Source organism: Coloeus monedula (genome assembly GCF_965178545.1).
Source record: "Coloeus monedula genome assembly, chromosome: 15".
Classification (NCBI taxonomy): domain Eukaryota; kingdom Metazoa; phylum Chordata; class Aves; order Passeriformes; family Corvidae; genus Coloeus; species Coloeus monedula.
This window is the reverse complement of record NC_138795.1, coordinates 9,168,857-9,183,161: the sequence shown is the minus strand read 5'-3', so window position 1 is coordinate 9,183,161 and position 14,305 is coordinate 9,168,857. Positions and strand designations below refer to the sequence as shown.

General features: G+C 47.2%; 1 protein-coding gene across 1 annotated transcript; it reads left to right on the top strand.

Annotated features, from left to right (window-relative positions):
- Nucleotides 1-663: 663 nt before the first annotated feature.
- On the top strand, nucleotides 664-13,490 carry SLC25A48 (solute carrier family 25 member 48; the record flags this gene model as incomplete). The annotated part of the gene is made up of 7 exons (XM_082291252.1): nucleotides 664-709; nucleotides 2,536-2,579; nucleotides 6,390-6,461; nucleotides 7,116-7,368; nucleotides 8,585-8,833; nucleotides 10,065-10,198; nucleotides 13,368-13,490. 7 exons carry the CDS (start codon nucleotides 664-666, stop codon nucleotides 13,488-13,490), a joined length of 921 nt encoding a protein of 306 aa, XP_082147378.1.
- Nucleotides 13,491-14,305: the final 815 nt, after the last annotated feature.

Genomic DNA, 14,305 nt, shown 5'->3' with positions numbered 1-14,305 from the left:
TCTGGAATCTTGATTCTGGGAAAGACTGGGCAGATGGAGAAGCACGTAATAGATGTATAAGAAAATTGTGAATACTATGTAGAAGGAATGGTGTAGGTGGGCAATTGTTCACTGCTTGCCAAAATACAGAAATTGGGGTTATTTCCTGGAAGGGTTACACAGAAATTGGGGTTATGTCCTGAAACGATGAGGCAGTGATTTCAATGAAGGGAACGGAGATGTTTTTCAATTGATTAAGGGTGTAATACTCTTTATCTCTGTACTTGCATCTTCAATTTGCGAGTGTACATGATCTTCCCCTACCTCTTCCGCTCTTCACGCTGAGCCTCGTCCCCCGTTGCCCGCCCAGGGAACGATGCTGCTCCTCCCGCTCCTCGGTGCCACCAGCCCCGGGGTGATGCGCAGCCCTCTCTGCTCCCCATCCCCGACGGACGAACCCCGGCGCTGCCGCCGTCACGCCCGCCTGGACCGCGACCCTCCCCGCCCCGGCCGGGCGGTGTCTCCGCGGCCCCTGCGCCGCCTTTAAGCTGCGGTGCGTGATGTCACAGCGCTTGGAAGCCGCGGGCGCGGAGCGCGGAGCGCAGGGACCCCGCAGCGCTGCCCGCGGGGACCCCCTGCCCGGCGGGGACCCCCAGCCCCGCGGGACGGGCTCGGCGGCGCAGCATGGGAAGCGTCCAGCTGCAGGACTTCGTGGCGGGCTTGGTGGGCGGTGAGTGATGCCGTGAGCGCGGGTGGGGTGGCAGCGAAGGGGGTACGGCGGAGGTGCCCGGGGATAAAATCCTCCGGGTCACCCACGGTCTGTGCCTCCGCCCGGCGTCTCCCACGGTTTGTTTTGCTTTGGCTCACACGTGCGGTTTAATCCCACTTCCACGGGCGGGATACTTAAAATTCAAGTTTAGAATGTGTGATGCTGCTGTGCGGGGCCGACTTCCAGAGGCTCCGCGTGCCCCCAGCTCCCACCGGCTCTCCCGTCCTTGGCTCCGCGGCTGGAAGCGCTGCCGGGCTCGGAGAGGGCTGGCAGCTCTCAATCCAGGGTTCCCCGTGTCCCCATCCCCGGGAGAGGCACTGCCGGGCTCTGACTCTGCCGTCCCACCGCGGCCACTGGGCCAATGGCCAGGGCAAGGATTGGTCCTGTCTGCTGGGAATTCCGATGGCAAACACCGGGAAACAGGTATCAGAAAGAAAAGGAAGCCAAACCCATAGAGGTGCCAGTAATGGGGCAAGGTTTACTGAACTGAGAAATGTCCACTGGGTTTGCCAGCTGAGAGGGTGACCAGCTGTGCTGCCCCCAGGGCTGCAGTAGGACAGAGGATCTACTGTGGCACCAGCCACCACAGAGAAAACCTCTGTCCAGGTGACTCTTCAGACCCCACACAGGAGCAGGGTGTGAGGTGGCTCATAGGTGTCCTGCCAGAAGTGGTTACTAAGTTAGCTGATTAAAAAACCCAAAACCTCTGCCAAAAGTTTGCGTGAGCAGCTGATTTTTGGATCTCTGTAGCCTGTGGTTGCTCTCTCTGCCTCTCTGCCCTGTGCTGTGGCTGCACACCCCCGGCAACAGGACAGGATGTCTCGGGAGGTGAACAGCCACCAGTGCTCAGCAGCAGTGGCAGCTGGGAGTTTTCGTGCATAGCACTAGACCATGGGTGGTCTCAGGTCCAGGAGGAGAGGGGACTTTTTTTAACACACTCTTAGAAAAGTCATAATGTGTTGACCAAGGACATGATGCTCTTTTCAGTACTAACCCACTAAGAGTCAGAAACCACGTCGTCCCCAAAGCACCTGTGGACACTGGTTTGCACAGACTTGCTGGTGAGGACGCATCACAGATTACCCACTCTCCACAAACCCTAAAACCTGCCAGTATTGTTTGCAACAAACACACAAAACCATATCCTGGCACACAGGTGTTCCATTCTCCTGGAGAAGAGGGAAACCAAATTGTGCTCTGTCCTGCCATGAGAGCTCCTGGCAGTGAGTGGTGTGAGTAGGTGGGTGGATGGAAAGAGAATATGGGTCAGTTTCTCCCCAGAGCACCATGGGGAATAAGGTGGGATGGCACTGTAAAGATCTATAGAGAATCTGAATCCTCTCTGACAGGTATCTCTAGAAACTGCTCTTAAAACAGCAAAGGATGAGGAGTTCATAGGTGCCATTAGCAGTCAGCTAGGACATCACTGAACCAGGAGAAAGCACTGCCTTGTGTCTAACAGGAATCTCACCATTCTGAGGCTAAAAATTTGTGTGAGCTTACAGGAGTGCAAAAGGGGTTGGTCCTGGACAGGACATACATTATGACTTCTCCTTCTCCAGCACCTTTGAGATGTAAAGCTGAAGGAATCCAGGAGAGTGTACAAGAAAAGTACTTAAGCTCAGCTTTTAGCTGTTGTCAGGGACAGGGCACCATGCTGGTCATTGCTCTGGCTAGGCCCCTTACAACCGTTCCTATGGAAATCTCTTCTCTCCTCTAAACCCTTTGCATCCTGTCCTGTCACAAAAGCTTCAGTGTTTTGCATAATACTTTGCTTTCATCCCCAGGAATTGCCAGCGTGGTTGCGGGCCATCCCCTGGACACGGTCAAGGTAAAACAGTTTGAACTGTGTTCACATGTCACCACCCAAATCCTCACCAGTTCAGACCTTCTCTCTAGGTGATGCCTCAAAGGACTTTCACTTATCCCAAAGGGGAATTTGGGATGTTTTCACAGGCTTTCTTCCTCTCCAATGCTCATTTTGAATGAGAAACTAAAAGAACTGACTGATAAGTGCAAGTTCCTCTCTGGGGAATTAATGCTGAAAATTAACCTGGCTTACTTAGTGTGTGGTTCACTGAGCAGTTCTGCCAATGTTTTATTGAACTTTGCCACAGACTAGTATTCAAAGGGCAATGAGGGAACTGTACTTGTTTTGCTGCAGGCACATTTTTATGTGTTTTCCTGGTGCTGGCAATGCTGGAAGGGCAGAGTGCTGAAATTGTTATCCCAGGGCTGTGACATACAGTGTTTATGGTTCCCGCAAGATAATTATTCCTCTAATGGGAGGATTTAGAGAAGTAAGAAGGTATTTGTCAGCATGATGCAGACAAGCCCATGCAGACACCAATGCATCCTGACTCAACCGAGCTGACCATCCCTACTGATGCAGAGATAGAGAGGAGGATCCTGTTCCTTTCTGGTTTTTTGTACAGGCATTTCTGGGCAGCTTTCATCACTTTAGCTTCTCTGCCCTTGTTGGGGTTGTTCAGCCTGAAGAATAGAAAGTTCCAAAGAAATCTTATTGTAGCCTTCCTGTACTTGAAGGGGGCCTAAAATAAAGACAGAATTTTTAGCAGGGCCCATTGCGATAGGACAAGGGGTCGTGGTTTTAAACCGAAAGAGAAGAGGTTTAGATTAGATATAAGGAAGACTTATACAAAAAAGGTGGTAAAACACTGACACAGGCTGCCCAGAGAGGTGGGGGATGCCCCATTCCTGGAAACATTCAAAGGCAGGATGGATGGGGCTCTGAGCAACCTGGTCTAGTTGGAGATGGCCCTGCTCATTGCAGGGAGGTTGAACAAGATGACCTTAAAAGATCCCTTTCAAATCAAGCCATTCCACAGTTCTGTGACTCTGTGTTCCCTGCTCTGGTTCAAGCCTGGCTCTTGCACCAGGCAGGACTGCCAGTTGTGGCAATCCCAGAAGTCACTGGTCATGTTTGCACCTTGAAGACTTTGGAGGGTGATGCCGAGGAGGCAGGGCCTAGCACGGCCCACACCACATCCCTGCCCCAGCCATCACAGCCATCCCCTTGCACACAGCAGGCTCTCCTGGGATCAGGAGATGCCCAGCCAGCACTATCCTTTCTGAGCTGCTGAAGTGCTACCAGTCCCAAGGGCATCCCTGTGCAAAGGTGGGTGCAGACCCCCGTGGGAGGAGACAGAAGGCTGCCCACACCACCCTGCCATGGGCAGGGCACAGGCAGCAAAGGCAGGCTCTGCCCAGCATTGCCAAGGCAATCTCCATCTCAGGCTGATAGTCATGGCATCCTTGCCTGGTTTGCGGGGGGTTGGCAGTGAGACTCCTGCTGGGTTACATTGAGTTTCTGGATGCCAAGAAAGAGCAAGCCCATCCTTCAGTGGTTATAAAGACAACTGTCAGGCTGCCTCCTCTGCTGCTCTCGGCTTTGGGCAAGGCTTTGCCTCGGGAATACCAAGTAGGCAGACTTGTTATCTTTCCCAATTCAGGAGCAGGAAAGTGGAAAAGAGAGGTTTTGCACAGCACTAGGCCAGCAAAGGGGCTGCTCAGCAGCATCTGCAGCTGCCAGAGCATGAGGGGTCTTTCCCCATCTGGGGGAGGAGGCAGGACTGAATATAAGGCTCTGTGGGGTAAGTGGCATCTACACCACAGTTCCCATCAAGCCACCTCTTCCCCCTTCAGCCATCTCTTCCCATCATTGCAGCTTCCATCAAACCCCAGAAGCTGTTTTTTCCTACGTCCTTGCGAAACGTTAAAAGCTGTGTCTTTACTGAGTTTTCATCCTCCTCATTGCATTCATTTCCCCAGAACTTTCTTCAGCTTCTGGGTGTCACCCAAGAGCCCTGTCTAATCAAAACATAACAAAAAGGAGACCTTTACAGTGGAATATCCATACTCGTAGTAGCTGACTTTGTCAGAGATGCCAACAGCGATTTCAGTGCCAGATGTTAACAGATTAGCTAAGAGACATGTGTGAGAAAACCAGATTGTGAGAACATTCAGTTGCCCTCAGTTACTCAAAAAATATATTAACTTGAACCTCTAAATACCTGGTTACTGGGTAAAAGAAAAATAACAAGCCCATGGAGGCAAAGTGGAAATGTTCAGGCTAAGATGAAGCCAGGAGGGAACTCAGGGCTGAGCACAGGGGTCGCCTTGTCCTAGGCTGCTCAGAGTGCAGCCACCTTCCCCTGGTCCCCCCCAGCCCCATTATGCCCAGTGTGAGTCAGTGTGCCTGGTCTGCACCCGTGGCCTGGGCCTGCCCGCGTTGCACAGCATGTGCTGCGAGAGCCACGGCAGCATCTTCATGTACCAGCTTGTTCTGAGGGCTCAGTAAATATTCTGCTTTTGCTGCTGCTTCTCTGTGGCCTCTGGCCAGACCTGGAGCAGAGCAGGGATGCTCCATGTGTGCAAACAGCTGCATGGAGCCACCCCAGGGTGAGGGGCGAGCCTGGGCTCAGGGGTGAACACAAACCTTGGTCCCTCCTGCTCCTGCCAGGGTCCCATTGTGGCACTGGCAGCCTCTTGCAGTGCTCTGGGCCAAAGGATTGTGCCAGATGCTGTTTGCCATCCAAAAGCTCCCACCAGTCATGAACTCTGGTGGACACACATTCCTTTGGGCTTTAAATTCCCAAATAATTTCCTGTTTCACCCTGGTGTAAATCAGGGCAGCACCAGCAGAGCGAATGGACACTGTCCCTCCAGTGCAGGTTGGCACTGTCCCTTCAGACTTGATTGCTAGCAGCAGTGCTGATAAATATGGTCAGAAATGCTGTCCCCATTCCCTAAATATATTCCTGATGGAGCATGTGTGAGTTTCTTCCTATAAAAAATAAGCTCTGGCCTCAGCTAGGATGAAGCCCCAGGCGCTGTGGAGTGAACAGTGTTTCCATTTCCTCGTACACCTCTAAGCCCAAAAAATGCATCCCTTGTTAGGACATTTCTAGAGCAACCTTGTGAGCAGCTTGAATGAAAGATGATCTAAATATAAACATATGAGAAGGGGAAAGTATGTTGAAACCTATAGGCTTTGTTGTGACTTATATGCCATTTCTTATATCTGTTGGAAGGTGTATAACCAAATTGCTTTCCAGAAATAAAATGTCTTTCTTTTAAGTTATGTGAAAATGTATTTTTGAGTGAAGCATGGAGAATTCCTGATATGGCACTGAATTATTTTAACTCCAATTAGTATCTCTATGTCTTAAAATCCACCTTGCAGCAGAAGGGCCCAGAAGTCTCCCAGAGGAGCTCACCTCTCCTCTCTTTGCAACACATCCCAGCCTTCCCTGAGAGTCTCCAAATAGAGATGACCACATTACTCTTCAATTTCCACAAAAATGAGGCCCTTGCCAATGACAGCACTGCACATCAGCAGCCTGCTGTGCCGGGTCAGGGTGGCTGGTCCAGACTGGAGAGCAGTTCGATAGTCATCCAGATGATGCAGAGAGCTTCAGGCTGTGAGTTCTCGCTTAGCCTTGCTTCTGGCAAAGTTCAAGAGGGTGGATGCACATATATCTTATTTTATTGCCCAGTTCTCTTTACGACTAAGGAAGGACTTGCTCTCAAAGCAAAGTACACACTGTTTATGTAGCATGAGCTTTCATTGGGCTGGAAGCATAGGATTTTAATCATGTTTTTCAAATGTCTTTTGCAGACTCGTTTGCAAGCTGGACAAGGATATGGAAATACACTCAAGTGTGTTCTCACTGTGTACAGAAATGAGTCTGTAAGTACTTCATTGTACTTTAAATGTGCTGGTAGAAAGTGCAAGTCAATAAATAGATAAATGCATAAAGCAATTGTACAAAATGTTGTTGACACCAGCAGTTATATAAAGACCAATAATGTTGATGCAATTGAGCCTGCAAACCCTTACAGCCTTCTCTTGCTTAACTCTAAGGTAACCCTCTTGGTGATCCTATAGGGAAAAGAGTGATCCCTGGCATGGAATGATCAGTGTCTCCACATGGGTTAGGGTGTTGCATCCACTGGGATTCTTTTGCCTGATCTCACTGGCAAAGATCTCCCAGAGGGATTTTGCTGACTTTGGTGAAGCCAGAACAAACACTGTCTATACAAGGAACTTCTATGTGGGTTCCTGTGCTTTCAGCCATATCCTGTATTCTGCACAATCTTCATAAGCCATTAGCAGCATGAACAAATTTCCTTCCCTCAGCATGTGCAAACAGTTGGTTCCAGGAAACATCTGCTACTTGGATTTGCATTTCATCCCTGACTATGGCAGGGGATTGGAAAGAGATGACTTTCAAAGTCCTTTTCAACCGAAACCATTCTGTGATTTCTAACCTGATAGACAAGTAGGGGTTTACACTGCTCAGGCCTGCTCAGTCTCCTAAGCCCTGCTCCCTTCCCTGGATAGGTGGCTGGCTTCTTCAAGGGCATGTCCTTCCCACTGGCCAGCATCGGCATCTACAGCTCCATGGTGTTCGGTGTCTACAGCAACACGCTGCGGTTCCTCAGCCGGCTGCACCATGGGGACGCGGCTGCCGCGCCGTCGCTCACCGACATGACTGTGGCCAGCCTCGTGGCAGGGGTGCTCTCTGTGGGCATTGGCACTCCTGTGGAGCTGGTCAAGATAAGGCTACAGATGCAAACACAGCCATACACCAAAGGTAGGAAGCAAGAGTTGCTTCTGCCTGTCTCTGCCAGTCCTTGGTGCATACACAGAGCTTTACGACAACTTTTTTTCAAGGCTGGGCTCTCTGCTGCCTCATGCTGCTGCAGTTGGGCTAAAATTTCCCCCTTTTGCCTGAGGATGGACCCCATCCTGCTCAGCTCAAGGGAAGGGTTTTTATCAGTGGCATTTCCAGCCAGTTGGGATCTATAAGGAACATGAGTCAGGTCTGCTCAAGACCAGAAGCTGCACGAACTGTGAGTTCCTGGTGTGTGAGGTCCCCTGGAGATCCCAGCAGCAGCACCATGGCTGCCAGCAGCAATACTAGCTCCCCATCTCCCTCTGCACGCTCTCAGTCCCATATATATTTGCCTATAAACCTCTCTCCATTATTCCACTCTTCTCTGTTCAAAAGCAGAAGTTTCCCATTTACATTTAAAAACCACTGACTTATTTCACACAGGGTGCCAGACAGCCCAGGTGTGGGCAGCATGGGTCAGGAGGGGACACCAGCAGGATGGCAGTGGGTGGCTGTTCCCTGTCCACAAGCTGCAGGCAGAAGGAGCTGCTTCAGCTCTAGACAGCAGCTGAATTCCATTGAAGGCTGCCAGCATGCAGCAAACCCCAGCAGAGCACATGCACAACCAAATGAAGACATGGAGCAGCTTCAGAGCTGAATAGCTTGGATTTCCGCATTTCACCTTTCTCATGATTACAGTCATGGTGTTGAACTGTGAAATGCTGCCATTTTTCTGTTGCTTTGATAAAACAACATTATGTCCATTTTTAAAGCCTCCATGCGGCTTAGCAACCTAATGCCTTTTACAAAAAGAACTTGGTCTGCATGGGAAGGGCCAGACTCTGAAGATGTTAAGGCTTTCAAAGATGTGACTTGGCATAAGTTGAAGTTAAAATTCATGAAAATTGGGAACATAGCCTTAAACTTATTTGGAAATCTCACTGGGCACATACCTATTGGGAGGTATGCCACACATCTAAGAAAAATCTGTCTTGAAGAGTCTAAATGTCTTCTGAAAATGGTCCTAAGTACTCTCTCTTAAAACTTTTTTCCCATGCTATCTGTTGATGCCAGCAGAAGAAAATGGATGGCAGTGACTTCTAATCAATGGCAGTGGGCTTTGGACAGATGTTCTGTGGCAATACATCTATTTTAACAGTTGTATCTTTTTTTTTTTTTTTTTTTTTTTTTGTAGAAAGTGTTAAGTTAAAATCCACAGTTCCTGGATCTCCTGTGTACCGAGGCCCAATTCACTGCTTTAGGACAATCCTGCAGAAAGAGGGGATAGCAGGAGTATATCGAGGCAATGTAGCAATGCTCCTAAGGGATGTTCCTGGGTACTACGCCTATTTCGTTCCTTATGCAATGTTCTGTGACTGGATAACTCCTGATGGAAGCATTTCTCCTAACCCCTCCTCTATCTGGGTGGCAGGGGGTGTAGCAGGTAAGCACCTTTACTTCCTCACAGCACTGGCAAAACAAGGACGGGAAGGTTCTCAGGGCAGATTATGAGGGTGACTCAAGGGCCTCCGCATCATCCTGAACATCAGGAGAGGACACGGGACTGAACGACCTTCCTCCCCCAGGGCCAGGTTTTCTGGCACCACAACTGCACTTTATGGCTTGACAAACTTTATGGAAGTCGTGTTATCAGACCTTCATTGGGCTCAGTGTCAGTGAAGAGGAGAACAGACACTGCCTTCGTCTCCCTGGATGTCTCAGGGCAGCCTGCCAATCACATTGCCAGGGATACATGGCAGCCAAGATTTCTCCAGAAGAGGACTTCAACCTGTTGGCTGGCCACCAGGAAGGAGTGCACCTACCCACACCTAGCAGAAGCCAAGTTGGCTGTTACTGATCTCCTTCTTTTTTCCATGTGTATGCTTGCCAGTAAGGCCGGCACGTGCATCCCCCCCATGTGAAAGGTCACCCCTACACCCACTCCCGACTTCTTGGCATTTCTAAATTGCAGATCCATAAAGGCAAATCAATCCTTAGCTCAGGTAATGATAATAAAATGCCTTCTCCATTCCTCCTCAAATAAAGAGGCCCCTGGTGCCTCTGGACAGCTTTTCTAGTGTGCCCCAACACTCATGTAGGTTCAGACAAATTCTTGTCTGTCCAGCTGGGCCACAGATTGCAGTCGTGTGCTGATCTTTCCAGAGGCAATGCATCCCACTCAGCTGCAGGCTGATCAATGGAAATAGGTGTTTCTTTAGAGGAATGATAGCATATCTCACTGCGTGGAGCCTAATCCTGGCAGCCTGAGATGCACCTACCTCTTATTCATATCCTCAGCTCAAACTTTGCTTTACAATGGAATTATCAGAAGACTCCATTTTTTCTGAAATAGTCCCAAGTGGCAGCTCAGACTCTTCCCATGGCATGTCCATGTTCCACCAGAAGCAGCAGCAGATAGATTTGCACCTGGAGAAGCCCCTCTTGGGTTGCCTACATCTGATCAGCAGCATAACCTCCAAAATCTGAATGCTTCTTCCAGAAACCAGGAACTTTCTCCCAGAAACACTGTTTTGGTGCCTGAGCAGGGTGAATGCCCTGACATGAATATCGCATGAATATGATGTGATAGATGAGAGGTCAATTTCTGAGTTCACTGACCTGCGGCCAAAGAAGTATAGAGAAGGAATTATTCAAATACTTCTGCATTTTTCCAGGAGCTGTTTCCTGGGCAGTATGTACTCCAATGGATGTTGTGAAAAGTCGACTTCAGGCAGATGGAGTTTATTTAAACCAGTACAAAGGGACCCTTGACTGCATGTTGCAGAGCTACCAGAAAGAGGGCGTAAAAGTAAGTGACATTTGAAGTAAAATCTGGTTATTAGGTATTTAATTGTCAATTGGAAAATACAGTGGTTGTTAAAAACCTGTCTGCAGGGTTGAGAGACAGCTAAAGGCAGTTAGTACTAAATTATTATAATGGCAGTAGGTAATTAGCATGTAGATTCCTTCTAAATCAAAAAAAGTGAGAGTAATAATGCATGTTACACAATAAAGAAATTAATGACTGGGGATCACACACTGTTGGTGTAATTAACTTCAAACAACATTTCATGTTAGTGTATTTAATAATGGATATAATTTGACTTATCATAAATCAGAAGTAGAAAGTCTTACCTCCGTGCTTGCTTCTACAAAATGCAGAGGTCAAATGTTTCCCACTGACTTTGATGTCAATGAACCGATTCCGGTGGGACTGTCTTGGCACTCTGGGTGTGTCTGGTCACCTTGGGCAATGCTTTGGTGGAGTTGCTTTGCACTGCACGCTCTCATTTTGCACCCAGGTAGTTTATTGTCAGCGTTCCTAAATCAGGATTGCTTCCATTTCAAACATGAAGGGCGGCGTGCCAAAAAGCTTATCCCCCTTTTCTGACTCTGTCTGTTAGTGTAATAAAAGATATTTGTTCTACCTGCAAACATTGCCTCAGTAAAATGTGAATGGCAGGGAACAAGGGTTTGAAGTTTTATTGCATTGCCAAGGCAGGGTTGTGGAAGTAATGTCTTCTGATATTGAAATCAATCTGGATTTATCATCAGAACAGCACGTTGGCTCTTAGCTCCAAAGTTTTAATTTTCACATTCTGTGAGAAATGCAACAAGTTACAAACAGGAAAATAACCCACAAAATCACAAGTCAGTGTGATTTCAATATTTGCTAACATGCCACTACGTTAGGCTAGCTGTCACAGGAGCCTGTGGTGTGGTTCAGTTTTTGCCACTGAGTGAAAAAAGTCACATTCCTGTGAAGCACAAGCACCTGGAGAGCTGCTGGGGACTGTGCTTGGACAGTCAGAGGGGGAACAGGGTGCCCAGGCTCTACAGTACCTGCCTCGTGCATTCCCCTTGGTGTGCACTTTCAAAGTAGGGTGGCTGAAATGGGAACTTCCATGGGTTTTCCCTTCTCTCTCCGTCCTCATCCTCACCCTATGCCCTCCTTGTCCTGCCTGAATTAACAGCTGTAAGGGTTTGCTGCTGGACTTCTGTACTTCTTGTAGTTTTCCTGCTGTCACACCTGGCACCTGCCCCAAAGCCATCAGTAGGATTGAGTAATAGTTGATAGCAAGACTGGATCCTGCTCTTGTAAGAAAAATCTTTTTAAATGTTGGGAGATTCACGACTGACAAATGGCAAACCCAGGGCTGTATGTTTTCATTCTGGGACAAAGGAACAGCATTCTCAGTGCTGGAAAAAACTGCTTGATGTACACAAAGAAATGCAACTATAACCCTTGTCTTTTTCCAGAGCCAGGTGTGTTCATTCTGATAAGAAAAATTTATGCCTCTGGACTTTTCATCCTAAATCTTCATTATTATTTAACTTGGCTCTCTTGTGTTACTTTATGGATAATGCAAAAACACTGAATTTCCTCCCAGAAACTTCTCTTTACTAACAAAATAAAACATCCCAATAAATCAAATAATATGCAAAATGTCCCAACACAGCAATTTCACATTGCAAGTTTTATCTAAACTATGTGAACATATTTTGATTCTATCTCAAACAAGTCAGCACTATGCTTAGGATTTATTGGACATAAGATAAGATGATTTTTAGTAGAGTTCAGTAATTTCAAGGGAAAAACTGGTTATACATTTAAGTCTAAGGTCTTCTGCTCTTGGGGACAAGATTTTTCATGTTTGTTTTATAATAGCTGTGGGAATTTTGCCATTATAAAGCCTGGAAAGGGGTTTAATTGCTGATGCTCCTTTTCATGTCTATTATGAACTTGTGGTGTTTAGATTGGTGACTTGTGGTGATGAGCCTTGGTGGTTAATGGAATGATTTTGTGAGAAATGGGCCAGCAGAGATACTCCCCGCAACCATCATGTTATGAGCAGACTCACCCTGAAGTGAGCAGTTTGTGCCCATCCTCGCACACACCAGGGTGTGCTGTTTGTAGTGAGGGGGGCTCCAAAGGGAGACCGGTTAAGGCCAAGAGTCAGGAGTGACAAGGTTTTTTCAAAAGCACTTTACTGTTCAAGCACTTAAAAGCCACATAATCTTTCACTCCTGTACATGCCAGCATCTTTTAAAAGGAAATATATTGAGCAGAAAAAGGAAATCTGGAAGCTGGTATTTATTATTTTAATTAAAGAAAGCACTGGGTTATGTATGGGTACCAAAGTTTGACCCTAGGAAGACTCATGTGAAAATATCAGCTTCTATCAAATATTTTTGCCAAAGGCAGTAGTGAGAAAGTTCTCAGCAAGGTACAGAGGAAGTCTGGTTTTCAGTTGATTGAAAAATTCCTTCTATGCTCAAAGGTGAAACCTGAAAAATAATCCCTGTGACACAGTGCCCGCGGGCATGGCTGGGCCGGCTCGCAGCCACACCGCTCCCTCTCCGCTTTCCAAACATCTTCTGTGCCCACAGACCCAGCCCCGAGGGTCAGAGCATTTCCTGCATGGAAACAGAGCCTTCTTGTACCCTGAGGTTTGCATAGGGTTTACAAGTTTATGGATGCAAAAGGAAGGAAGGCCAGGTTGGACGAGGTTTGCAGCAATGTGGTCTGGGGGAGCACCCCTGTCCATGGCAGGAGGTTAGAACAAGGTGAGCTTGAAGGTCCCTTCCAACCCAGAGCACTGTGTGGTTCTGTCACCCTATGACTGTAGCTAGGTAGGACAACACTGGAAGACATTTTAGATTTCTTGCTTTCTGTTTTACACCAGTTCCATCAGACCAGCTTTTACCCTTTACCTCTTGTAGCTCTGGCTGGTATGTACAGATGGGGGTCCATAGGGAGCACAGGGCACAATGATACCAAACCAGTGACTTCTGCCATTGCATTCCCGTTCCCCAGTGCCAACCTCAGCTAAGACCAGCAGTGGGAGTGTATCTTCCAAGCAAACCAAAAAGATTTGGTTCTTCAGAATCCCACCATGACTTCAGTCAATGTTTTCTTCCTCTTCTTAAAGCAGTCAGTATATTCTTATGCTCTAACCTTTCTCCATCCCCAACAGGTCTTTTTTAGGGGCCTCATGGTAAATACAGTGCGAGGATTCCCATCGAGTGCAGCCATGTTTCTTGGCTACGAACTTTCTCTCAAAGCAATGAAAAGATGCCAAACTGAGACCAATCCCTAACTCCCAGGTCAGACCCTCTAGCTTTATTAAAATTACAGAATTAATCTTTGAATCCAATAGGGTTGCAATTGCATAGATCCTCTGAAAGTCATATTACTTACATGGGTACCTACACCTGAAGAGCCAAACACAATTTGGGTCCGTGGGATTCTGAGCAGACAGCAGATGTGCCAATGGATTTTAGTTTCAGTCTACATCTCCTGAAGCTTCACTGTAACCCGTTCTGATTGTTGTGATTATTTTAATTAATATCAATCAGGAAAAAAAATTGGAAAGGAGAATATTCTCTAAATTAATAATTAATAATTAATAAAATTTATAAATTTTGAAATATTATTTTTACTGTAGTCCCTGCACAGTATTCTTTCTTCCTTTGTTCTATCCACAAAGATATGAAATTAAGCTGTTTCGAAGCGCCTTGACTACCAACTCACTGTTTCACTCTTTCCCTCATTAACTTAGAGTTGCATAAAGGAGCAAGATTAAAAATACCTGATTAAAGAACCTTTTTTAGCAGCTAGATACTCAAGATTTTTCTTGGAAGTCTTTGCTGTTTTCTGCAGTACTTCATAAATCTCCTTCTTTCTTATTTCAAAAGTGTTGCCGAGAAGACAAGAAAGTCTCCTACTTTCCTGAGCCAAATCAGCAGTGTCGTGTTGGTGAGGGCTCACCTGCTCTGACTGAAGACTCCCATCCTGCACCTACAGCAACTGCTGTGGACACGTAGCACATGGAGGACACTGAAAATCACACACAAAAGCTCTATCAAATCCAAAGACTATTTTATTATCAAGTCTTTCACTGTTGACTGAGAA